The sequence below is a fragment of the Pogona vitticeps genome, chromosome 5 (genome assembly GCF_051106095.1).
Source record: "Pogona vitticeps strain Pit_001003342236 chromosome 5, PviZW2.1, whole genome shotgun sequence".
In the NCBI taxonomy this organism is placed as follows: Eukaryota; Metazoa; Chordata; class Lepidosauria; order Squamata; family Agamidae; genus Pogona; species Pogona vitticeps.
Window position 1 is genome coordinate 3,325,610 of NC_135787.1, and position 24,970 is coordinate 3,350,579.

General features: G+C 48.9%; 1 protein-coding gene across 1 annotated transcript in view; it reads right to left on the reverse strand.

Moving 5' to 3' along the window:
• The window catches only part of FBXO41 (F-box protein 41), a 64,146-nt gene that overhangs the window by 33,710 nt on the left and 5,466 nt on the right, over nt 1-24,970 (reverse strand). The window contains exon 2 of the mRNA XM_078394439.1: nt 13,606-14,613. Coding sequence (XP_078250565.1) covers nt 13,606-14,351 — 746 coding nt within the window. The 5' untranslated portion in view covers nt 14,352-14,613. The remainder of the gene's footprint in view (nt 1-13,605; nt 14,614-24,970) is intronic.

Below are 24,970 nucleotides of genomic sequence, written 5' to 3' on the forward strand. Positions count from 1 at the left end.
CACTCCCCACAAAGCAAAGAAAACTGCAAAATTGTAAAATTCACCAAGGCGCCTTCTGGCACCGAGAGACGGATTCAATTCGGTGTAAGCTTTTACGAACCGAACTGGATTGCCCACCACGAATGCCGGGGCAAAAAAACAAAACAAAACAAAACAAAAACAAAACAAAACAAAAAACCCAGCAGCCTTCCCTATGCCAGAGGTCTAATATTTAATCCTCGTCCAGAAAGGATCAACACAGCTAAACTCCCCCCCAACACACACACACACACACACACACACACACACACTCCCCTGCAAGCAAAGGTTATAAAATCAGGACAATGGCCAAGAAGCAGCAGGAGATGTAATGACTGTTGCTGATTAAAACCCAAGTAAATAGGATAGCTATAACCTTATGAAAGCACCAAGCGAGCTCCCGTAGAGCTCGCCGGCCTTATTTTGCACACACTTTTCAGCATTTGTGGCACACAGTCTCGGCCTGCATCTTGAGCCTTTCGTCCCCCCGACCCCGCGGCTTCCGCCTCTCCCTCTGCAACCAGAAAACAACAAACTGAGAATCTTGAAGAATCAGATGAGTGGCCCATGGAACCTTAATATTTTAAAGATTTACGTATTAGCGGTGCTGTAGGGGAGACCGGCCTCACCGGACCAAGACGCCGGGACCTTCTGAGCTATAAGGGACCGTGGCATCCCATGCCACCCCCTTCAGGCACCCCTCTTTCCTCTGCACTGGGCTGCAATACTCACAGTAGCTGAGGGAGAAATGGCTTTTCCCAGGAACAGTATAGTATTGCTACAAGCCACCCCTCCTGTAATGCAAAGGATTTGAAGGTGGCTTGATCTTGAGTGGGTAATCAGGAGCCATATGCTTTACAAAAGACCTGCTCCTCATAGGCTACTATGGGCTGATCCAGCGGTCTGCATTCCTGGACTCTCTTTATGGGTGTTGTTGGTTATGGGGAGACTTCCAAATTTGGCACTATGCTGTCCCTTTGTTTATAGTTAAGTTTGTAGCCCTCTTTTCCTTCCTAAGGTGTTGCAAGTGACAGAAAAGGCTCACTTTTTCTTACTTTGCTCTTACAACAGTCCTGCGAGGTATGCTGGGGTAACAGCCCTTGAGATAAAACCTGATCCGAGACTAGCAACGGATACAGTAGAACCATCTATGACCTTACTACGATTTTTCTGGATTATGAACTCGAGGGATGCTGTAGGCTTGAATTTGAAATAAATGCAATGTTTGGCACGAGATAACAGCCCGGTTTAGGGGCAGAGGGAGGGGGCAGGGTTACTGTGGATGCATCCAGATGTGTTCACATCGTCTAAGTTGGAAGTTCCATTTTTATTAACTTTCCAACTCTCAGAACATCTACAGACCACTTTAGGTAAAATCTAACACTGTTACATTATTTGCCAGAATTCATTTCATTGTCTGCAGTACATTTCTTCCTTACAGAAACTGCTGGATAGCTCAGTAGTTGAGGCTTTTGGTTCCAACGTCTGGGGCTGGGAGTTCGATTCCCCCACGGGGCCTCCTTGACGAGGGCTGGACTTCTGGCTCTGCAGTTCAGAGGTTGTTGTTATTATTATTATTATTATTATTATTATTATTATTATTATTATTATTATTATTATTATTATTATTATTATTATTATTATTATTATTATTATTATTATTATTATTATTATTATTATTATTATTATTATTATTTCATCTTAGGACACCAAAACAGACCAGGAGGATTTGAATATCCACCGCTCTGGTAAGAGAAGATCTGTAATCTTAAACCCTTATTTTGTGTTTTTTTAAGCTCACCCCTCTGCCCCATGTCATTGTAAAATGGAATTTGGGACTTGTTTACTTGCCAACCTAATTAATTTCTTCTGCTTTAAAGAAAAATCACTCTGTGAAATCAGAGAACAGAAGATTTCACAGCTGCAACAACTGTAAGTATGGTAATGAAAGAATCCATGGGAAAAACAGAGAGAAAACCAAAAACAAGAGAATTTAACTATACAGAAAACTAGAACACGCAAGCCACCCCAGTATCTTTGCCAAGAAAACCCCATGGACAGAAACAAAAGGTATGACGCTGGAAGATGAGCCCATCAGGTTGGAAGGCATCCAGCATGCTACTGAGGAAGAGCGGAGGACAAGGACAAGTAGCTCCAGAGCCAATGAAGTGGTTGAGCCAAAGCTGAAAGGACGCTCAGCTGCGGACGCACCTGGAAGTGAAAGGAAAGTCCGATGCTGCAAAGAAAAATACAGTACTGCATAGGAACCTGGAATGTAAGATCTATGAACCTTGGGAAGCTGGATGTGGTCAAACAGGAGATGGCAAGAATAAACATCAACATCCTGGGCATCAGCGAACTAAAATGGACAGGAATGGGCGAATTCAGCTCAGATGATTACCATATCTACTATTGTGGGCAAGAATCCCGTAGAAGGAATGGAGTAGCCTTCATAGTCAACAAAAGAGTGGGAAAAGCTGTACTGGGATACAATCCCAAAAATGATAGAATGATGTCAATACGAATCCAAGGCAGACCTTTCAACATCACAGAAATCCAAGTTTATGCACCAACCACTGATGCTGGAGGCTGAAATTGACCAATTCTATGAAGACTTACAACACCTTCTAGAACTGACACCAAAGAAAGATGTTCTTCTCATTCTAGGGGACTGGGATGCTAAACGAGTGCAGACATCCCACGTTTACTATACCAGCAAAACCTCCTGCTCTGTGGGGGCTCAGTGGACACTAGCCAATGGGTTGTTGGGTTGCGCGCGCAAAAAAGGTATAATTAAGTTACATTTCCAAAGCAATGTAATAAGGAATTGTAAACTTTTTTTGTGTGTGAGAGAGAGTAGAAAGTATTTCAAGGCATCTCAAAGGCAGATCTCCTGCATATTTTATGCCATTCCCTTACCAATCTTGAAGATATGTTGCTTATTTTTCTATTTTAACCAGTGTTTTTAGATTACAGCGGGGCCCTCGAAGGAAACCAGAGAAGATTTCCCTGCCCTCTTTCTGGTGTTCTGGTAACAGCAACACGACGTACTAACTGTGCGCACCACCAACAGTTACTTTGGTGAATGAATGGAGCAATGAATAAGACCATTGGGCTTCCCCCAAAGGAACGAGTAACGCAACACGGTCTGGAAATTGTAAAAAAGCATCCAGAATCTACAAAAAAGAGGGGCAAAGCCAGCAGTACCCTTGAATCCGCTTGTGATGCTGGTTTTGGAGACTTGGAGTGCCATTCCTTTGATACCCCGATTCTTCCTCCAAGGAACGTCTCTGTGTGGGGTGGGGCAGGATCCCTGGTTCTATCTTTTGTTGCTAGAAGGGCACCATGAGGTTTTGGACCATATGCAAGCCACAGATCTCACATTACCTTCTCTTGGTGTGAGACCCTGGGATGTTGTGGGGATACCCCTCAACTCATGGTCCGCAGCTTCCCCATAGAACAGTCACTGTAAGACTGAACTCTGTGCCGGGCACTGCAAAAGAGTTGCACCACCAGCTCTGCCGGGAGGAAGGAAAGCCACTTTATCCAGCCCTTCCGTTGAGTCCTGTGAATGGTTTCCTTCTTCCTGCTTCCTCCTGCCTTCCTTCTCTCCTTCCCTCCCTCTTGGCACACACAACTGTATGCCTGGGGAGTCCAATGAGCGGCCAAACCTGTGTGGTCTTTCTTCAAAGGTTGTCGTATTTTTGGTGTAGAATCTGGGTCAGATGCACGGCGGAGGAAGAGCAGGAACCTCACGATGTGACCGCTCGCCTTCGTACAGGGACCCGTTGGGGCGATTTCTGCAGGAGAAGGTCTCTGGGTGCCACCTAACTGGCTTCAGTCCTGTTGCACACAAAACTAACTCTCCTGCTTAGACTTGTGGTGATCTTCCCTGCTCCTGAAATGCTTCCCACACCCTCAACTTTTTTCCATCATCTTCCCCCTTTGCCCAGTGGAGGCTAGCTCACACCAGTATCAGGGAACAGTGAATTAGTTTACAGGAGCTATCCCGGGTGCTGAAACCTAACTTCCATAGGTTTAGCCTTTTGGATGGCTCCCTCAAAGTCTGGATTGAAACCCGGAGTGGACACCCTGTACTCTGGAATCGCCACTTATGGGGGAAGCCAGCAGCAGACAGAGCCAAAATGAGCCGGGCCAAAGTTCAAGGAAGCCATCCGCAAAAGCTATCTAGAACTGATACGGATACACAAACTGTGTGTCATTTCCAGCAAAGTATCCCTGACAGGAAAGCCTTTTACGCATCTTGATCTGCACCTCTCCCCACTGCCTCGGATCCCCTTCGACGCTAGGTGCCGGGCACCTTCTCTGGCAGCGCCTGCTGACTTTTGCGTTGGTTCCCCAGCAGCTTGAACCACTTGCACCTTCGGGGGCTGTGGCACTGTGGGAATCCCACATCTGCAAAGATTGAACAGGACGCAGGCCAGAGTCTGCACAGAGAACCACCCACTCTGGGGAGAAACAGATCCGTCGGGCCAGTGGACAGTCAGCTCATCCAAAGATATTTTGCTGCCAAAAGCTGCCAGGGCATGATGTTAGTCCCTGTTGATGGGCCCGGAATTGAAATCATTCTTCATCCTTAGTAGTGAGGAAGTATCTCCCATCCCACTTCAAGCAGGAGGTGAGATCTTGAAGACAGACGACAGGCTGCCTGGCACAGACCTTCCTTAGATTTCGTTTTTAAGAGGCCTGCTTTGCTCCGCCTGAGCGTAGAGCCAGGCCTGGCCGCCAGCCCTAGGGCAACATGTCAAGCCGAGGACGGGCTTTTGGTGTAAAAGGCAATGAGTAGAGATGGGCATGGACCTCGATTGGGAGGTTCCTGCTGGTTCATGAGCGCGGCACCCATCCAGTGCATGCTCCTCTCCTCTTCCTCTCCGTCAGTTCAGCCAGTCCTCGGCAGGAGCACAGGGTTGCCTGTCCCACCTCCTTGTCTGAGTGGGTGATCAGACAAGGAGGTGGGGCAGAGAAGCCCATGCTCCTGCCAGAGACTGGCTGAACCGCCAAAGAGGAGGAGGAGGAGGAGGAGAGCCTGCACCGACTGGTGAGTGAGAGAATTCATCCAGGGAGGTGCAGAAAGGGAAATGCAGGACCCCTGGAGCCACGCTTATGAACTGACACAAGCCTCTGAACTGACGTTCGTGGCCGACTCTAGGAACGAAACCTTTTCTGCATGGAAACCGGAGCGGCATGTCACATTGCTAGTTATAAAGATGGATCAATGAGGGTGGTAAGGTAAAGGTAAAGGTTCCCCTTGACATTGAGTCCAGTCGTGTTCGACTCTAGGGGGCGGTGCTCATCCCCGTCTCCAAGCCGTAGAGCCAGCGTTCGTCCGAAGACAGTTTCCGTGGTGGTCACGTGGCCAGCACGACTAATGGTGGTAGACAGGTCAAAATTGGGTGGCAAACTGCATGTTGCATGCAGGAAGTCCCAAATTCCACCCAAGCCTCTCCATTTAAGCAGAATGAGGTTGTATCAGTCTAGACGGAACAACAGCTAGGGAAAAAAAATCTGTTTTGGCATCCTTGTTCAGTTTAAGAGTGCATGCGTGAGTGCAAAACACACAAGGAGGACCAAGACAAAAGTTAAAAACAGATGTGCACAGCGCAATACCAACGGCAGGGTGAGGCAGAACGGAAGCCCCCACCCCAGAGGGCCACAGGCGTTCTGGGCCCCCAGCGTTTTCTCAGCTTTGCACAAATCTCCTCCAATCTCAAAACAGGTCTTGGAAGGTGAAAAACATTGTGACAACGGATCCCTTCTGGCTCTGCAATTCTAAAAGGATGATGATGATGATGAGAATGGCTTCCCTAAAAAAGGGCCCTGGCGGGGCTTTTCTGGCATGAAAAAAAAAGGGGTTCTGGGTACCAATTGACATTTACATCTGGGCTACACCGACGGACCTAACGGATAAGGTTTTTCCCATGGTGATTTTTAGTTGAATTTGTTTTCCATGGTAAGCTATCTTTGGTTTTGCAAGGGAGAAAGGTGGGACAAATGAAATAAACAAGTACAGTAAATAAATACAATTTTCCAAGGGTGAACCTTGCCACCAGGAAAGAACCCCAGGGCTGGTCATAGCAAAATCCTGCGCAGAGTGCGGACGGTGGCCACCCCCTCGTCATTTGTGTCTGTGAGCTGAGATTCTCAGTGCGAGTTCAGATGAAAAATAGGGAGATGGAGACCTCCCCCATCCTTTATTTCTGACTCAATGACTCATTCCCCCCCCCCGCGTTTCCTAACAGCTGGTTGTCCATGACTTTAATTGGCTGTTGACCAGATCATGGAGTGATAGATGAGGTCATGAAAATCCCCGAGGGGCTGGCAAAGCGGTGGAATCCTCATGCCCCTGAACAGCTGGGCCGAAGGGTGGTTGGCGGTGGTGGAGGGGGAGGCATTCCAGACACATCCTGCAACCCCTTCAAACACACTTGCGAACATGCACACACAGTTCTGTGACCTGCCGAGTGAAGAAAATGTTCACGATTCTCACTCTAAATCACAGCTGAAGAAGGTTATAGTAAGTTTCTCCCCTGAATTCCACAAATATGGAATTTTCATATTTTTTGGACTGCAAATATCTAATTCTCCTTCATGTTGCATAGTTTTGAATTTCTGGTAAAATTCCTTTGTGCTACCCAGTAGAAGTACAGAGACTCTCAGAAGAGAACAGCTTCAAGTTCTCCAGAGAGTCCACCCCTTTCTCATTCATTGGTCCTTAAGGTATCAATGACTCACTCGGAGACATTTGTAGGAGAAAGAAGAAGAAGAAGAAAAATCATTAATAACGATGGTGAGCAGATCAACAGCAAATAAAGAAACATTGCTTCTAACAGATGAAAGAGAAAGACGAAAGGGAAAGGAACACTCAGCAGAGAGGTGGGGCTCTCTTAGAATTCAGAAGTAGAAGGAAATGATTGGTTAGTGCTGGATAGACTGACAGCCCAGAAAACTCCATCCTAGTCACTCAAAACACAGGCAGCGTGCGAATAAAACTCCAAAACTGCACACCTTACAGACACTTTCCTAAATTTTGCTCACCTGGGAGAAAAAGGCCTTGACTGGAAGGATCTCAGGATTAGCTAGGCCTAGCTCTGCTCAGCTTTCTGGCTCAGAAGGAAAACTCCCAGCTAGCACTGGGGCAGGAACAGGAAGCTTGGCTGGAGCTAGGCCGAACTAGGCCTCAAAGCCTACCAGTTTAGGCCCTTTCTCCCAGGTGAACCACATTTAGGTGTCTATAAGGTTGGTGGGATTCCCACAGTGGAGAATTATGGTATTTGTAGTCTAAAAAATCTAAATGTCCCAACACTCTGCATGATGTCACAGCATCAATAAGTCTGACTAGCTATGTCGCATCCTGATGATGTCATACTCACTCTGAGATCCCTGATAGTTTGGGATCATCTAGGGAAGAAGATATTAACTAAATGAGAAGAAATGGCACAGAGATAGAACCGGAAGGAGATGCAAGTGCTACGGCCACATTTTAAAAACATGGAAAGGCTGCCAAGGTGGTTCAGTTCCCTCCCCCCCCCCCAAAAAAAAACCCCATACCTTTTCACCGTGGCAAATTTCACAGGCAGGTATTTGCTGCAGTTCCAGCCACTGTATCCTCATGACACGCAGCGGAAAGCCGCCGGATCCCACAGCATGAATTTAATTGAAAACGAGGTGCCGAGCCCATCTCCATGCAAATGGCCACATTAAATAAAGATCCAGGAGGTGGGAGTTACCGTTGGGAGCTATTTCTAAAAAGGAATACATTCTCAAGCAACTGCCGTGTGCTTTAATATTCAGACTGCCTTCCCCCGGGGATCTGATCCTGCCTGATCTTATGAAACGACCATCTACACTCCGCGTCTTACCCGGCAGTTGCTCTGGAAAGGCTGGCGGGGAGAGAGAGCGGGGAGGAACAGCCACCGTCTCTTGTGGAGAAGGAAGCCGAGAATAGCTATGGTTCCTTCTGGATGTGGAAAACCACCTCTCTGCAGTTTTGAAGCCCAGTCTTGCAAGAGTGACTGATCTGTGCAGGCTTTCATCCGATTTACAGAAGCATTACTCTATTCATGCTATCGCAGCCCACATCAACTGGCGTGTGTGCAACCCGAAACAGTGCAGTCTTATTCACGGCAATGCAGAAATAAGCCCCGTCGAGTTCATTGAGATTTATCCGTGTGCGTAAGACTGCAGCCTTGAGTCTTCATTATACTGTCCAGGAATCTCTGGTTTTTAAGTAGAGGACGCAACTCACTGTTAAAGTCTATTGCACATGTGATATAGATGACCCTATGCTAGCACTACAGCATGCTTTTTAAAACAAACTGTGCTTTCCAGCTGGGAACATCATACATAGTTAATTCAACCTCAGAACAATGATCGGAATTTGCATTTGTGTGTGTGTGTGTGTGTGTGTGTTACAAATCTGTCATTTTCGGGAAAGACTGTAAAACACAACTAAGCCAAGTGGACTTGGCATGCATGGCCCTGTGTTAGAAACAGCAAAAAAGAAGCCCTGGGAAAATGGGTCTCTCTAATTTTGTCAATGCTGGATGGATAGCTCAGATCTCTGGCTGGGCAGCCAAAGGTTGGGAGTTCAATTCCCTCACTGGGCTTCCAGGGAGAAGAGCCAGCCTGGGTGGCCTTGGGCAAGTTTCAGAATCCCAGAAATGCCCCAGCAGTAGCCAGTTGTTCCCTCCTGCCTCCCTGTTCAGTGCTTTCCCCCCTCTCTTGAGTCTCTTAGAAGGAGGGAGTCTGTTGAAGTCTGTTTGGTGAAAGCAGTCCTGTTCGCCAGTTTACTGTTTGATCTGTTCACTGGAAGTAAATGAAACCTTTTGTTCTTTATCATACAAATATCTCGGAGTGAATTACTGAGACTGTAAGTGCCAGGTAATAAGAAAAAGGGTTGGACTGCTCTGGGAAAAATTGAAGGTAATTCTGTTCTGTGAATCCCTGCACTTTTGTTGCACCGCTAGAGGAATTTAACTAGAAATTCAAATCTCTGCAACAAATTTAGCACACAAGCAATCAGTGCAAACACCCTTGTCTATATTGGAACCTGTTGGCAGCATGGAGCACCAGCCAATCAGGCTGGTGGCCCAGCCTGATTGGCTGGGCCACCAGAATGGCACAGAATTTCCACAAACATCCCACATGCTCAGTCATCAAGGTGGAGTGAAAGGTTTGCAGCCCAGGTTTCCACAATGGAAGAGGGAGTTATCAGTCCGGCTGCGAGTGAAAGCTCACCCACAGCTTAGGGGGTAACCCTAGCTGAGCACTGAAAAGCAAACTCTAGCAGGAGATTTTTTTTTTAAGGGAAGCGAAAGAATGGGGACCCTTCAGGCACAATGGTTGGGAAAAGGATGAAGAGCGAACAGTAAGCTAAAATATCAACTCCAGGGAAAAGCGGGTAATTAAGGAACTAGACGGAAAGATGAAAGGAGTCAGAGAACTGAAGGAAAAAAAGGGAGATAATTTTAGGGTGGGGAGATAATAAGGCGGATTTTCTGACTATCGACCTAGTTATAGGCCTTCTGGCTTCTGTTCTTTATGGTGCAGGAGCCAGTAGCTGAAACCCTGTGTCCTTCCCTTAGCAGAAATTTAAACCATTGGAACTTCATGGGAAGTCATGTCCAGAAAGTCCTGATCGCACAACTGACTGTGTAAGCAAGTAGCACAACTTAGAACCGCTTGATGGATGCGTTTTCTGTTTCAACGCCAATTTCTCAACCACACATGCAACTTTAAGGTGTGTTGGTGTAGCTGCGCAACGCAGTTTGGGCCAGTGTGGCCAAATGTGGATAAAATGATGGACTAGGACTCAGTGGCGCTGCAGGCTAAACCGCAGAAGCCTGTGCTGCAGGGTCAGAAGACCAAGCAGTCGTAAGATCGAATCCACGCAACGGAGTGAGCGCCCGTCGCTTGTCCCAGCTCCCGCCAACCTAGTGGTTCGAAAGCACGCAAATGCGAGTAGATTAATAGGGACCACCTCGGTGGGAAGGTAACAGCGTTCCATGTCTAAGTCGCACTGGCCATGTGACCACGTAAGATTGTCTTTGGACAAAACGCTGGCTCTATGGCTTGGAAACGGGGATGAGCACCGCCCCCTAGAGTCAGACACGGCTGGACAGAAATTGTCAAGGGGAACCTTTACCTTTACCTAGGACTCAGGAGGCCTGGGTTCAAATCCCTGCATGGCTACAGCAACTTACGGCAGGTAGCAACAGTTTTAAAAAATCCCTAACTATCTCACATACCTTGAGAACTCTATTAGGCTTGCCATAAGTCCGATGTGATGTGATGGTACAGGACATAACATACAATCTTTATAGTGAAGTCCACATTCCTGGATAAAAGGAGTGTGTGCTTTGCACTATGAATGAATGAGTGAATGAATGAATGAATGAATAGATAGATAGATACGGGGACAGAAAGAGAGAGAGAGGAGAGAGAGAGACAGAGAGATAAATGCAATAAATGTAATAAATAAATATTTAAAGACAAGGACAACAAAGAATGGCATGCTTTGCTATGCATCCATGATGTTTTGGATTTCCCTGAATCTTCCTTATTAAATGTTGTTATCCAGAACATGATTACACCACTTTCTAAACAGCTTTGAGAAGTTATTCTGTTGGGCCCAGAATCCCCTAGCCAAAATAAATGACGGCGGTGCCGGGTGGGGGATCTTGGGATATATAGTCTAACACAGTTTTTAAAAGAAAAGAGCTGCATTTTTCTAAGTCCTTCCATTGATCATAATCCTGTTTTTCCACCATCTTTGGCCAGCTCTACGCTACTTGCGACCTATGGGGTGATTCTCTATTTTTCTTCCCCTTTTGTCTCCAAGCAGCATGACGGACGTTCCCGTTGCTTACGACTAGACCCAATTATTTAATGACTTAAGTAGCAGTGGTATTGATGTGGTGCTTGGCATCACTGGGTGCCACAAAAGACAAGAAAATCAAGATGCAGAGAGAGGGTGGGGGCCGGGAAACAGTCAACGTCGTCTGTTCTGATTTTGGCAAAATGGCACACAAAATCTAACTTAAAAATTAATCTGTGTCTCCAGGGATGCAGGAAATTGGCCGACGGACCAGAAGCAAAAAGGCCAAGAGTTACTGAATCAGGAAGGGGGGGCCGCGGCACGAGGCGGGGGGGGGAGACAGAACAGGGCGGCATGTCTAGTCTCATCTGATATCTGTTCTCAAAGACGGCAGAAAAGGAAGCAGCTGTCAGGTCCTCTAAACCCCCAGATGACGCTGAACAGAGATGCATCATCAAGACACTGGAAAGACGGGGTGGGACTCGAGAGGACGAGGGGGTCCAGTCTTCGGTCTGCGTGTTTCATATGTGACAGTGGTGTGACGGGAGGAATCAGTAATGCTTGCTGAACCTCTCCCTTTCCCCTGTGTAACAGCTGAATGAGAGGACTTTAGGAAGCCAATCTGGAAAAACAACAACGACCCACCATTCCTTCTACATGTCCGTACTTGTATTCCTGAACGTCAGGCTCAGCTGAAAGAAGAGGCTCTAGAAGGTGGTTTTATTTTATTTCCTTTTATTATCAATCCAGGAATATGCCATGATCCTGGCTGTGCCAGCCGGAAAGCTGGAGAATGCCGGCGAGGGCGCCTGCTCATGGAAACACATCTGGGGCATTTCCCTCCATCAAAGGTCCTGCTGGAAACCGTATACAAGTCAGACTATCATCTCTCTAGGTCAGGGCCAGTCCAGTGGAGTCCCTGGTTGGGGGCCAAGAGTGGTCATTCATGCTAGCCCTTCATCCTCATTCCCGCCAGCTGGTCCTGCACCCCCTAAATCATCCGACCACACCCAGGTCCAGGGGAAGACTGGTCCAGCTGCAGGGGTTGAATCCATCTCTCGGCTTGTCCTTTGCATCAGTCAGCAAAAGGTTTCCAGCCAGGCCTACCTGGGGAATACTGCCTCCCTGCAGCAGAGCTTTGCATCACAAAGCTGGCATCTTTTGAATGGCTGGAGAGTTCAGTGGTTTCGGTCTCTGTCTGGGGAGCCAGAGGTCAGGCGTCCGATTCCCCCACTGGGCCTCCCTGGCAGGGGCTGGACTGGATGATCCAGAGGTACCCCTCCAGGCTCTGCCCTTTTAAGACAGAGAAAGCCTTCTCCCTGGGAAGTGCGCTCAGCCCTGTTACTGAAACTGAGCCCCAGGAAACTAATGAAAAAGCAGCGATTCCTTTTTCATGACACTGGCCATTTCAGCAGTGGACATGATGGAGATGCTGGCGGGACTGGAAAAAACAACAACATCTCAATGCTTTCCTCTGACTGCTGCACGGATGTCATCAGTAGTACTATAATTTCTTCCACATAAGAAATTGTGCCTATCTATATCAGGTATTCGTCGGTTTGTGTGGGGTGTGCTCCTAGTCTAGGCCTGTGGAATGGATATTTTTTAAAAAATAAACTGGTGCCTGGATGATGGATGGATGGATGGATTTGGTGCCTTTCTTCTAAAGGCAGCCTACAGTAATTCTAACTTCAATTGTGTAATGTGCAGAGCTTGGAAAAGTAACTTAGCTGGGAGTGATGGTGGAAACTATCTATCTGGTGGAAACTATTTTTAGTCCTCTATGCTGTCAGTGGGGGCAATCTACCTCAAAGCAAAACAAAGCACGCAAGCAGGTAATTTGATTTTGACAAGCCGACAGGCATCCACCGTGAATCAAGCTAGAACATGATCTAAATTGGAGCAGGGGGTAGAATCCAAGGCCTTAGAGGATCTCAGACTTTGTAGCAAAATAGTCCATGCACCCTTGCATGGCACATTGCCAAGATCAAGCAGAAGAAAATGCAAATTGAAGGAGACGCACGCCAGGCAAAACCAGACCAGACCAGACCGAGGCGAGTCCCTTTCACACATTAGAAAATTCCACATTTTTGGCCCGAAATTCTATTTCTTGCCCAGCACGCAGGGTCACTGGCCCTCTTGGCTATGGTTCTGTGAGAATCTCAGTCTAAAAAACTCAGGACTATATAGATCAGGGGTGTCCAACCTTTCACCTTCCCTGGGCCACATTAGAAGATGAAAATCTGGTTTGGGCCGCACATACATTTGGTTTGGGCTGCATGGGGGGGGCATCCCTAGCTGTCCTCCGCAGCCCGGCTCCAAGTGCGCTTACCGGCAGCTGCGATCTCAGAGAGCAGAGGCTGCCAGCTTCGACTCCGGTGGGAGGGGGTCCACCTATTGATGGGGATGGCGCAATACAGTCATGCAGCCCCCCGTCCCGTCCCCTCCCACTTCTTCCTTCCCTCTCTCCCCCTCTACTGTTGTGACGTGCCTTGGCCACATTCCAGCTGCAAGCACCGGCAGTATAAATTGAAACTTTGCAATTTCTTTAAAAATAAAAAATTGCACTGGGCCGCATTATGAGCTGACCTGGGCCGCATGCGGCCCTCGGGCCGCAGGTTGGACAAGCCTGATATAGATTCTGTTGTGCAGAATAACTTGGGAAAGAGGTGTGTAAAGCCATCCCCCCTCCCCTGCCTCCTTCCACGGACCCCACCCCATCTGCCCGGGGGACAGAAAGAGGCACTCACTGTTGCTTGCGTGTCAGCTCCTGTTCCTTCTGCACCAGGTCTTGCTTGAGGGAAGCCAACATCTCCACGCTCACGTCCACCTGGCGGGAGAGCTCCACGGCCCGGTCCTCCAGCTCCTGTTTCTCCCGGCTCAGCCGGAGGCTCTCCTGCTTGGCTTTCTCCAGCTCCGAGGTCTTGCGGTCCAGTTCCACCTGGAGCCGGCCCACTTGGGAGGCGATCTTCTGCTCCACCTCCTCGGTCAGCTTCTCCAGGCGCTTGTCCACCTCCAGCTTCTCAAAAGCCCGAATCTTGAGGCGGGTCAAGCCTTCCTCGTAGGCTGCGTCCACGGCGGCCACGGCTGCGGCCGCGGCCGCCGTGGCGGGAGGAGTGGAGGCTGACGTCATGGCCTTCCGGGTGAAGATCTCCGTCAGCGGGATCTCGATCTCGTGGACGTAGCGGGAGGCGACCGGCAAGGAAGAAGGATCCAGTTCGTCGGCGGCGATGAGGTCGCAGGTGAAATGCTGTTCTTTGCCCTGGAACGAGGTGCTCTCAAAGATGTCCCGGCGGGTGGCTGGGGTCAAGAGGGTGGTGGTGTCGGACGCCAGGGGGAAGACTGTGGCATCACAGATGCTGTTGGTCTTGGAAAGGACATAGAGCGTCTCGTAGGTGTGATTGTACTCCAGGTGGGCCCGCAGAGAAGAGAGGCTTCGGAAACGCTTGTGTTCCCCGCAGCGAGGACAGCGATAAGGCAGGTCCAGAGACGCCATCCCTCAGCCCAAGCTGCCCTGCCGGCCACGCAGCCCTCCTCCACAGGAATCCAGCCGCCCGGCCCCGCTCATGGTGCTGACCCGCGGGTGGCCGCTGCGGCAGCGCCGGGAGCAGAAGAGGCAGTGCGAGGGGGAAAAGGGCAGGGCGACAGGAGGGTAGGGCCCTTCAGCAAAGTCATTGCTGGTCAGGAGCTGGTGAGCCAAGCCAGGGAGGAGACCAATCCCAGCGGGCGGCGGGAGGTGCGGTCAGCATTGGGCACTCCTGGAAGAGAGAAGAGGGTCAGCACCGTCTGGCCACTGGTCCCTTCCTGAGACCACACTCCCCCCTGCACCTGTGGCTGGAGCTGGGAAAGCTTCAAATAAATTTATTGTCATTGTAAGTACAGTGGTGCCTCGCATAGCGACGATAATCGGTGCAGCAAAAATCGCTGCAAAGCAATTTCATCGCTATGCGATATTAAAAAGCCCATAGGAATGCACTGAAACCCCTTCAATGTGTTCCTATGGGCTTCAGACTCACCTTTAAACGAAAATCCTCCATACGGCGGCCATTTTTGCTGCCCGGTAAGCGAGGAATCTGTCCCAGAAAACAGTGGGCGGCCATTTTTTTTACCCGCGGCCATTTTGGAACTGCCGATCAGCTGTTAAAAAATAATCTCTTTGTGATGATCGGTAAGCAAAACAGGTTACCAATCATCGCAAAGTAATTTTTCCCCATTTAAAACATCGCAATGCGATCGCTTTTGCGATAGCAAAATCTTCATTGCTATGCGATTTCGTTGTTAAACGGGGCGCCCGTTAAGCGAGGCACCACTATATATACATAGTATACCCATACAACAAAATTCACACAGACACCGAGAGACCAGACCCACATGCACACACACAAAAAATCCTCAAACACTCCTCACCCACTAAGAACCCCCCACTAAGAAACTAAGTCATTGGGGACTACAGCTTCCAGCGTCCCCAGCCAGCCAAAGTTCACTCCTCTATCTCCTTTTCCAGGTGGAGGAAAGAATCGAGAATCAGAGTTTGGAAGAGTTAATTTTTGTGGACTACAACTGAGGGATTCTGGGCAGCGTTGTCAAAAAAAAAAAGTGCGCCCCTTCTTGCAAGCTCCGTTTGGCCCCTTTGTCAATAGGAACTCTTAGGCCGGCTATCAGAGGAGGGAGGAAACAACCCAGCCATGCCTGGACTGCTTACTCCATGCAATTCTGATGTAATCGGAAGAGGTCAAAGTAGAAACAGAAAGGAGGGTCGGTCCTGGATCTTCTCCCTGCTCCTGTCAGTCGGAGGTAGATTAGCATTCCTGGCCTGAGAGCCGAGGAGGACGCTGACAGGAATGGCAATGAGGACCCAGAAGGATGGAGAGGGAAGTGGGCCATGTCTTCTCTGTCCAGGCTTTGGAGAGCCAAGGTGGCACCCATATCAAGGTAAACCTAAAACAGCCTGCAGTGGTTTTGCCACCATTTCACTGTCACGTCAGCTATAAATCACACCGGTGACTCAGCTGGGATTCAACTCATTGTTTTTTTTCCTTCAACGACTCGGATTTAACTCGGAACCCCTCCCACCCATAAGCTTGTATTTAATAGAGACTCGAACATGGGAGTCAGGGTTTGGTACCAAAGATTTAGACTCGGACTTGGGCCCAAAGACTGTCCAACATCCCTAAGTAGCAGGCATATTGTCCCAACTCCTCCATTCCATCTCTCTCTCTCTCTCTCTCTCTCTCTCTCTCTCTTCATCTTGTCTACTTCTTTTTCTGCCTGACATCTCCTGGGAGAGAGAGAGAGTTCGAAAAAAGGAGGCACTTTTCTATACCCCAGGCTTGGCCCAACCTGAGATGAGAATCGCTGTGGCCAGGCCCACAAACTCTTACTCTCAATCCTGCTTTACCGTGGACGTGGCTTAATCCGGCAAGGCTCGATGTGGGTCATTCTGGCCATGCATTTGCAAACAGCCACTCCCCCTTTAATTGCAAAGACAACCACATTTTCTTTTCTCCACCAAGACAAAGGGTTTGAGGACTCCCTTCCCGGCACACCGTTCTTCGGTCTTAAAAACACACAACTTTATCAGCTGTAATTTCAATATTTCATGACGACTCTGTTCAAGGAACACACTATAGCATCTCCCCGTCCCACTTGGAAACAGATACGCTTGAGAACTGTCGTGTGTGTGGGGGGGGTGTAAAGCCACAGAGCCCTCTGAAGCAATGAATCAGAAAAGGTCAGTAAAAAAAATACCAAGCAACAATTTGTTTGAGAGAGATATATTCCATTTTAAAAAGCCAGCTCCACCTCTGAAAACGCCATTCATTGCCAAACCAAATTGGCTGAGAACCTGGGAGACTTTTTTATTTTTTTGGGGGGGGCGACCGTTCCAGAAAGGTCCCAACAGCATGGCCAGATAGACAGAGAAAGTGCAAAAATATTTAATAACTGTGTGCCTTCAAATCGATTCGGACTTGTGGCAACCCTTTTCAGGTAGAGAATACACAGAAGTGGTTTTTTATCATTCCCTTCCACTAGGGGCACTGTGGGACAGTGCAGCTTGCCCAAGGCCACCCAGGCTGGCTCTACTCACAGGGAGGCCCCATGGGGAATCCCCACCTCTGGTTCCGCAGCTAGGGACCTAAACCGATGAGCAATCCAGCCAGTAAATGTTGTGTATAGAACCACCCTGTTTGGTTTCCAATGGCTTCAACTAGGGTTAAACCACAAACCAACAGGCACTTCCATCTGAAACGGGAAGCAGTGTAAGATCCTAGGAGCCATTCTGGATCTGTCCACACGACAGACAATTGGTAGTCTATGGAGAGGACACCAGAAGGACACAGGCCCCCTCCTGCTCGTGTTCCCTGACAACCAAAACACAAACGGACGTGCTCGCCATTTCTGGAGGGAGGTATATGTCCACCTTCTCTAGCAGCCCCTGATGGCCCATCTTCTGTGCATTTAATGCTATCCACCCTGATGGCCATCCAGGGGAGGATCATGGCTCTGATGTCAGTGGCATGGTGAATTGGCTCTGGGTTTTAGCCCAAACTTTACAAGAGCTATCCTAAGCAATCCTATCCCTATCTTTCCAGTGCCTTCGTAGCTCCTCAACCTCAAGAGTCCCTGAGGTTTAGCAAAGTTGAAGGCAGCAGAAAAAAAGGAAGACCAAATGTGAGAGGGAATGAATCACTAAAGGCAGCCATGACCTGGGGCTGAAGACTCGAGCAGAGCTATTGAGGATAGAGGACCTTCTGGAGGCCACTCATTCATAGGGAGGTGGGATCACTATAGGCGAGAAGTCACTTGGCAGGGCTAGAGAACAACAGAAAAACCAACTGGAACAAATGGGCCACTTCACCAGGCATCAGAACCACCAACTTACACTCCAGCAAATTCCCAGGTTTTACTCCACACCATGTGAAAAAATAACTTCTTCAGATCCGTCCTGGCGCTTCCACCAGTCTGTTTTGGTGTGTGATCCTATGTTCTGATCCAAGATTTCACGCCATCTGGATGTTCTGCTGCACAATCCCCAGGCAAACAACCCGGGCAATACAGGAAACAGGGGGTATCACCCTGCCCTTGGCTAGCCTGCCCAAGGTGGTGCAACAGATCAGATCGTTTCAGGCGGGAGGTGGAGGTGCACCCACGTTCTGGGTTTGCCTTCACTGACAACACCCTCTGAGTACAGATCGGGGCGAGACCCTCAAGCCTAGCGTTTGCCCTGGTGTTCTGACCTTCTCTTGGCCTGGGGATTTTTTGCCCTTAGGATGACATTAAAAATGTCACTCACCACCTCCACACAGTCTGTTTTGCCTCTTAAGGATGCTAGCAAACCAATCTGGTTGCCTCTTGAAACCTAGCCCTGGGGAAAATGGCACACATGTATCAGGGTGCAATAGTGAGGGGCAGAGAATGGTCACCAGGCTTGGGCCACAATATTTTAAGTAGCCATGGGGACTGCCTGCAGAGAAGTGTGCAAAAAAAGGATGGAGCCAGGGGTAGTTGTGTGATTCTGGCATGACTGTGGAGCCCAGCAAGGAGCTGGTGAACACCATCAGGCAAAGAAACGTCAGGACAGATCCTTCACATTCCATCTGGCATCCATGGATTTAAAAAGAGGGTCTGGATTTGAATGGGGGAACCTGGAAATTGAGAAACGTAGCACAGCAGAATGACATCGACAGAGAAGGCGAAGGACAGTGAAACCTTCCAGTAACGCCCAGTTTCTCTGACGGATGCTCTAACCATGAAAACTTTGGAAGGGTTGAAACCCATGTCATTGTGCTCTCTCTCTGTCTCTCTCTCTCTCTCTCTCTCTCTCTCTCTCTGTGTGCCCATTGCAGCTATTCCAGCTGCCATTTCATGGAGCTGTAGGGTAAAAGGCTTCAGGAGTTAACCTCGAGGCAAAATCCAGAGCTGGAGTCCCAAAGGCAGCATGTGTCGTTCTGCCAACTCCTGCGACATTGCTGGAACCAGTTGTATTGGCTCTTGCCTTTCCATTGGACCATTTCAGCAATGTGGAGAGGGGGGATCTGCTGCTTGGGTAACAGCCTATCCTCCATATTACCTTACCCGGGCTTCATGCTCTGGAGAGGACACTCCTCAATTCAGAGCATGTTACCATAGTCTCTCGAGACTGAAGGATGCCTATGCTAGGGTAAAGAGAAGACATGTCCCATTGTTTAATCGTTTCTCCGTCTGGCATAGTCTCCTTTTTCCTTGCACCCTCAATTAACTTTGTCTACTCAACTTTACTGGATTATTATTATACCACTAAGCTTGAGCATATTTGTGACTATGGAAAGGTGGATGTATGGGCTTTGAGTGGACAGGTCAGACCATCCGGATGCTACACAGATTCCCTGGGTCACAGTAGATTGTGTTCCTCCTCTATTTATGGGGATGTTTTTTTCTTTATAAACAAAGAACTAGATACACAGATCATGCCATGGACCCAGCCACCGTGCAGATTGCAGTGAATACTAAAAAGTTCAGAGCCAGTTGCTGGGAGGCCTTTGACACACCAGGAATGAAGACGTTTCAGGACCAAGGAGAGCTCCCAAGGAAAGCAGGAACGGAACCCACAAAGTCCAAGATCTAACTAAGGCAAGGATGCAGAAGCTCTTTCAGTCAGAAGGCCAAAACTCCCATCTTGGAGAAGGCAGAAGATAGCTTTCCAGTGGGTCTGTGGGGCCAACGGCAAGGGGGGGGGATCCTATTTTACAGCAGGGTTGGGCACTTTGTTGGGTCTGGGAGCCTCCTTTCTGCTCCGGGGACACTCTGGAAGCTGCAAAATTTTGCTCCAAGTGTAAGCATCCCCCCCCCCAAATAAAACTGGAAGTAGTTAACCAAACAAAATAATATTTTACCATTTAAAACTGGGATGCTAAACTGAGCAGGGAAGGCTGTCATGTATTTAAAAGTAAACTGCCATCCGCGAAGGCCTCCAGAGACTGTATTTCGCTTTTTCTTTGCCTGGAAAGGGGAGGGCTGGAGGCTGCAAAAACAGGACTTGGCTCCAGGGCGAGATTATGCCCATCTCTGTTTTGAAGAGCAGAGACATTCAAGCACATTTTTTTAAACCTTAAAGCTCTTCCCGATAGCAAAGTTGCTTTGGAAGCAACGGTTCCTCCTTTGGCGATGAGGAAATCACCCAGTCGGCAGCTCTCAAGTCGCGAAACACTGAAGTCAGGAGGAGAGGCCTTCGCCCACTGGGGAAGCCCAGAGGACCGGATCCAGACCGAGGGAGGCCAGATCTGGTCCAAAAGCATGCGGTGTCTCCCACCAGCTCTAGCCAAATGAGGCGCTGACCGTCGTAGGAATGGGTTTACCGCCAGCTTCCTTTCTCACCTTCAGCCTAGTGCAGTCTGTTCCGATCCGGCAGCAACTCTCCAGCCTAGGTTTCCGAGCGGGATCTTTCCCACCCTAACCCGTGATCAATTATTAAAAAAATAATTAATGGGAAAGGTCCTCTGGAATTAGGACAGGGGGGCACCCTGCATACAGATCAGTTCTTTATTATTAACCTACGTTTCCCACTTCTTTGGGCACCTCCGGAGAAGGCAAGACTTACTGGAAAAGACCCTAATGCCCAGAAAAGTTGAAGGAGCAGGAAAAGAGGAAGACCAAATATGACTTTGATTGGCCCCAAGACCTGATCAGGGCTACTGAGGACAGGACCTTTGGAAGATGACAAATTCATTTGTTGCAATGTGCTGTCAAGCAGCCGACGACGTAGGACGACCCAATGAATGAATGGTCTCCCAAAGGTCCTGTCCTTAACGACCCTGCTCAGCAAGCTCTTGCAAACTCCAGCCTGTGGCTTCCTTTAGGGTGTCCGTCCATCTCATACTTGGCCTTCCTCTTTTCCTGCTGCCTTCCACCTTTCCCAGTGTTGTTTTTTTCCAGAGAATCTTGCCTTCTCGTGAGGTGCCCAAAGCAGGACAGACTTTAGTTCATCATTTTGTTTTTACTCCAGAGGAAGTTCAGGCTTGATCTGAGAGCCGAGAAAGCCTGGTCTGAACCAGTGTGACTCCTGTGGCCACATCTATTCAAGACCGTGTCAGATAGGACCCAACAGGCCTGCGCCAAATGACTTTGCCACGGTAGGGGAAGAAAGCTGTTACATTAATTTCTGGGCCAGACTGAGATCGTTTCTGGACCTTCTCCTTTCCTCTTCCCACTGCCCCAGAAGAGCAAATTCACAAAAGCAGGGAGTTTTGACCCTGAGAAGTTGGCAAAGAACTCCACCTCAGGGACAAATCATGCCATGGCTTGACCCAGCCGGGGGGGGGGGTCACCTTGAACATCTCAGGGAAATCTCAAAATCGATGGCCAAACATGCAAGATGGAAGCAGGGTGGCCCCGTTGCATTTTGGCAACTAAAGGCCGAAGTCCGACCTGGGGAAATGCACGCAAAGAGAGTTCTGTTACTTGCTCAGGTAATAAAACATCAACAAATGGAAATAACGGCTTGATCTCCACTTGATTTTCGGTCCCTTCTCTAGAAAGTGCTAATGTGCAGTTTGGCCCTATTTATGGCTAATACACACCAGGTGGACACTTGCATAGAATCATAGATTCATAGAATCATGACGTTGGAAAGGGGGCCTCTAAGGCCATCCAGTCCAACCCCCTGCTCAAAGCAGGAACCCAAATCAAAGCAGATCGGACAAAGGGTGGTCTAAGTTTTTCTTGAATGCCTCCAGCGTTGGAGCGCTCACCAACTCCCGAGGTCATTGGTTCCACTGTCGTTCCGCTCTAACAGTTAGGAAGTTTTTCATGATATTCAGCCAAAATCTGACTTCCTGTACCTTGAGTCCATTAGACGTGTCCTGAACTCTGGGATGATGGAGAACAGATCCTGCCCCTCCTCCGTAAGACAGCTTTGAAAAGTGCTCTCCAATCTCCCGTCTTTTCTCCAGGCTAAGCATGCCAAATTCTTTCAGTCTTTCCTGGTGGGCAAAGCAAAATGGGATGCTGACGGCATCACCAGCAGTGTTTCTCTCTCTTCTAGACAACCATCCACTGGGATGTGAGGCGGATGAGGGCTGTCGTATAGGCAGAAGGGCTGCCTGGTTTAGTGTCATGCAGTGCTTCTTAACCTTGGGTTATTCAGATGTTTGTGAACTGCAACTCCCAGAAACCCCAGCCAGCACAGCTTGTGGTGAAGTCTTCTGGGAGTTGCAGTCCAAAAACACCTGAGTAACCCAAGGTTAAGAACCACTGGTGTAATGTATAGAAGGATAGACCAACAATCAGAAGACATGGGTTCAAATCCTCACTTGGTCATCGAAACTCATGGGGGTCAGTGGCCAAACAACTCCTTAATTACCTTGCATACCTTGTAAATCTCAACTTTAGGACTGCTGTAAATTGGGTAAGACTTGACAGTATAAAGCATGCATAAGGAGAAGGGGTTGACCTTCTTTTTTTCTGTGTCCCCCCCCCCCAATCCCTCTACTGAACAATTTTCTACGTTGTGGTTTGGGCAACAAGAACTTCACTAGAAATAGCTTGAAGGTGGGGAATGAGGGAATGAAGGTGTAACGATGTGTCACCGGAGACCAAGTTAATTCACACACTTGTATTCTTGATCGCCATGTATGGGTGCGGAAGCTGTACAGTAAAGGAAGCGGACAGGCAAACCAAGTTTGAAATGTGGTGCTGGAGAAGAGCTTCGTAGTCTGCCAGAAAGAGAAGCGAGCGGGCCCTGGACCAAATCCAGCCCAACCTACTGTCTCTCTGGAGTTAAAAAAAAATGTTGCAACTGATGCTTTTCTCCTTTGGGCACCTCCTGAGAAGACAGGATTTTCCTGGAAAAGACCGTCATGCTGGGACATCGGAAAGGCAGCAGGAAAAGAGGAAGACCTGAGATGGATCGATTCTCTAAAGGAAGCCACGGGCTTGAGTTGGCAAGCGCTCAGCAGGGCATTTGGGAGAGTGCTCATTCGTGGGGTTGCCCTAAGTGGGAGGTGTCTTGGTGGCACATAACGACGACAGCAAAAAATGTATGGCTTGACAGCCAGCAAAACCAGGGATCAGGACATGATGGGGCTTGTACTTAGGGGGTGATGGGATCTGTAGTCAGGAACATCGGGGGTAACCCCCACAGTGGGGGGAAGGCCGTTTAGGAAGGCCATTTGCTGAGGGATGATAGGATGGTTAAGAAAAGGGTGGGCAATTTGAAGCCTCCCCAAAGTGGCCAGACCTCCAATGCCATCAACCCTGCCAAGGGGGGGGGAGAAATGCCGAGGCAGGTGCGGTGGGACAACATTGGGAGGGCCAAACCTGGCCCTCCCTGGCAATCAAATAGAGATTCACCTGGCCATTCAGAAAGCACCTAGCCACGATCACCATGGCAGCGTGGCTGATTCAGTTCCACGAAGACAAGGATCCAAAATGAGTGCCTGCAAAGCTGCAAAGAAGAGAGTGATTCTCTTCTCTTCTGTAGATCCTCTGGCCGCGTAACTTGTCCGTGTTTTTGTTTATAGGATGAAGAGCGCTCCTGCATCCCTTTTCACACACACTTCTGTTTTTCAGCTGCCAGGCAGGCAAATACCTGCCTTTCCAAAGGCAGGAAAGGGATCTCCGGAAAGCTAGCTAGCTGGGTGAGGACGGCTGCAGCAAACGCAACACAGATTCTTCTGGCAAACGAAAGACTATGTTTTATTTTGGCAGGGGTTTTCGTGGGTTTCGGCTGTGGTCCACGAAAAGCTCGTGCCGAGTGAAGCTTGTTCATCTTTAAGCCACCTGCCATGGAGGACCGAATCTCCATGATTTGGACCAGGACGGGCGACTGACGAGAGCACCCTGACTCTTCATCTCCTTCCAGGAAATGCAAAAGATGCCACCTGAGCCAGAATACAGCCCCAGAACCTGTCTGAGCCCCAAGACGGATCAGGTCCCACGGCTGGTGCCTACCTTGTCAAAGTAGGTGAGTCTTAGGGGTGGCAAGGAGCTAGAAAACTAAGCCATCAAGGCATCTTCTCTTGAAACATGGTTTGCTTCAGGTCAAGAAACAACTCATCATGCGCCAGAAACCAAGTACGCTCGCCCTGGGCAGCCTTCTGCAGATGCTTCTTGAATGCAAACCCCAGCAGGCAATTTCAACCTCACGTGGATGTACCACCACGAGGACTCACTCCTGTCCGCCTCCCACGTGGTCCATGCAGCCTCCCGTAACCCCACTGGAGCGCCTGAGGTTGCTGGACCAAGAGGCTCGTTTCTGGAAGCAGCCCTCAGGTCGGACGCGGCTGTAAGCTGTTTTGCTCAACCAGGGCCAGAAGCTTTATTTGCCTGGGACCAGACCTTCGGTCCATCCCATTCCGTATCGTTTGCCCTCACCATCATTTGCCCTCGCCATCAGGGAGCAACCTTCCCTGCTCTCCCCCCCCCCTGCAAACACTGGGAACGAAGGTTTCGCATGCACAGTATGTGTCGTGCCGTGCACTTGCTCACTGATATGAAGAAGTGCTAGATTTTTCCAACTGGCAGACAACAACAGGTAAAAAGGAGGTTGTCATGGAAATTGTTGTTAATTGCAGAGAGAGAGAGAGAGAAAGCGTTGGGAAACGAATAATCTGGAGCAGAAGAGCCAGAAAAATCTATCGGCACCGTAGCTGGCTGATGTACAGGAGCTCGGAAAAGACGCCCGGCTCCCAAAGGTTTAAACACGGTACGGACCTAATGATCCCCCCCCTCCTTTTCCACCACCCTAAATTATACTGCTCAAATGAGCTACCTTTGGAACAACCCAGGATTGGGGGATCTGGTGGTGAGTTCTTGTCTCTGTGCAAGGAGACACTTTGCTCTCGCCCCCAGCGTCAAGTTCTCGTCAGTGGGGGGAAATACGCATTTAGAAACCCGCAGGGATGGGAAGCCATGGGGACATTGGGGGGGGGGTTCTATGAAGAGGAGAAAACACTAAGAAGGTTTAGGGTTAGGTTATAACCCATACTTCTCCTGTACAGATTATGGTTGGTCTCAAGTTACAGGAAGCTAGATTTAGGCTGAATATCAGGGGGGAAAAAACTTCCTAACTGTTAAAGCAGTACAACAATGGAACCGATGACCTCATGGGGAGGTGGATAAACAGGGCGAATATCAAGC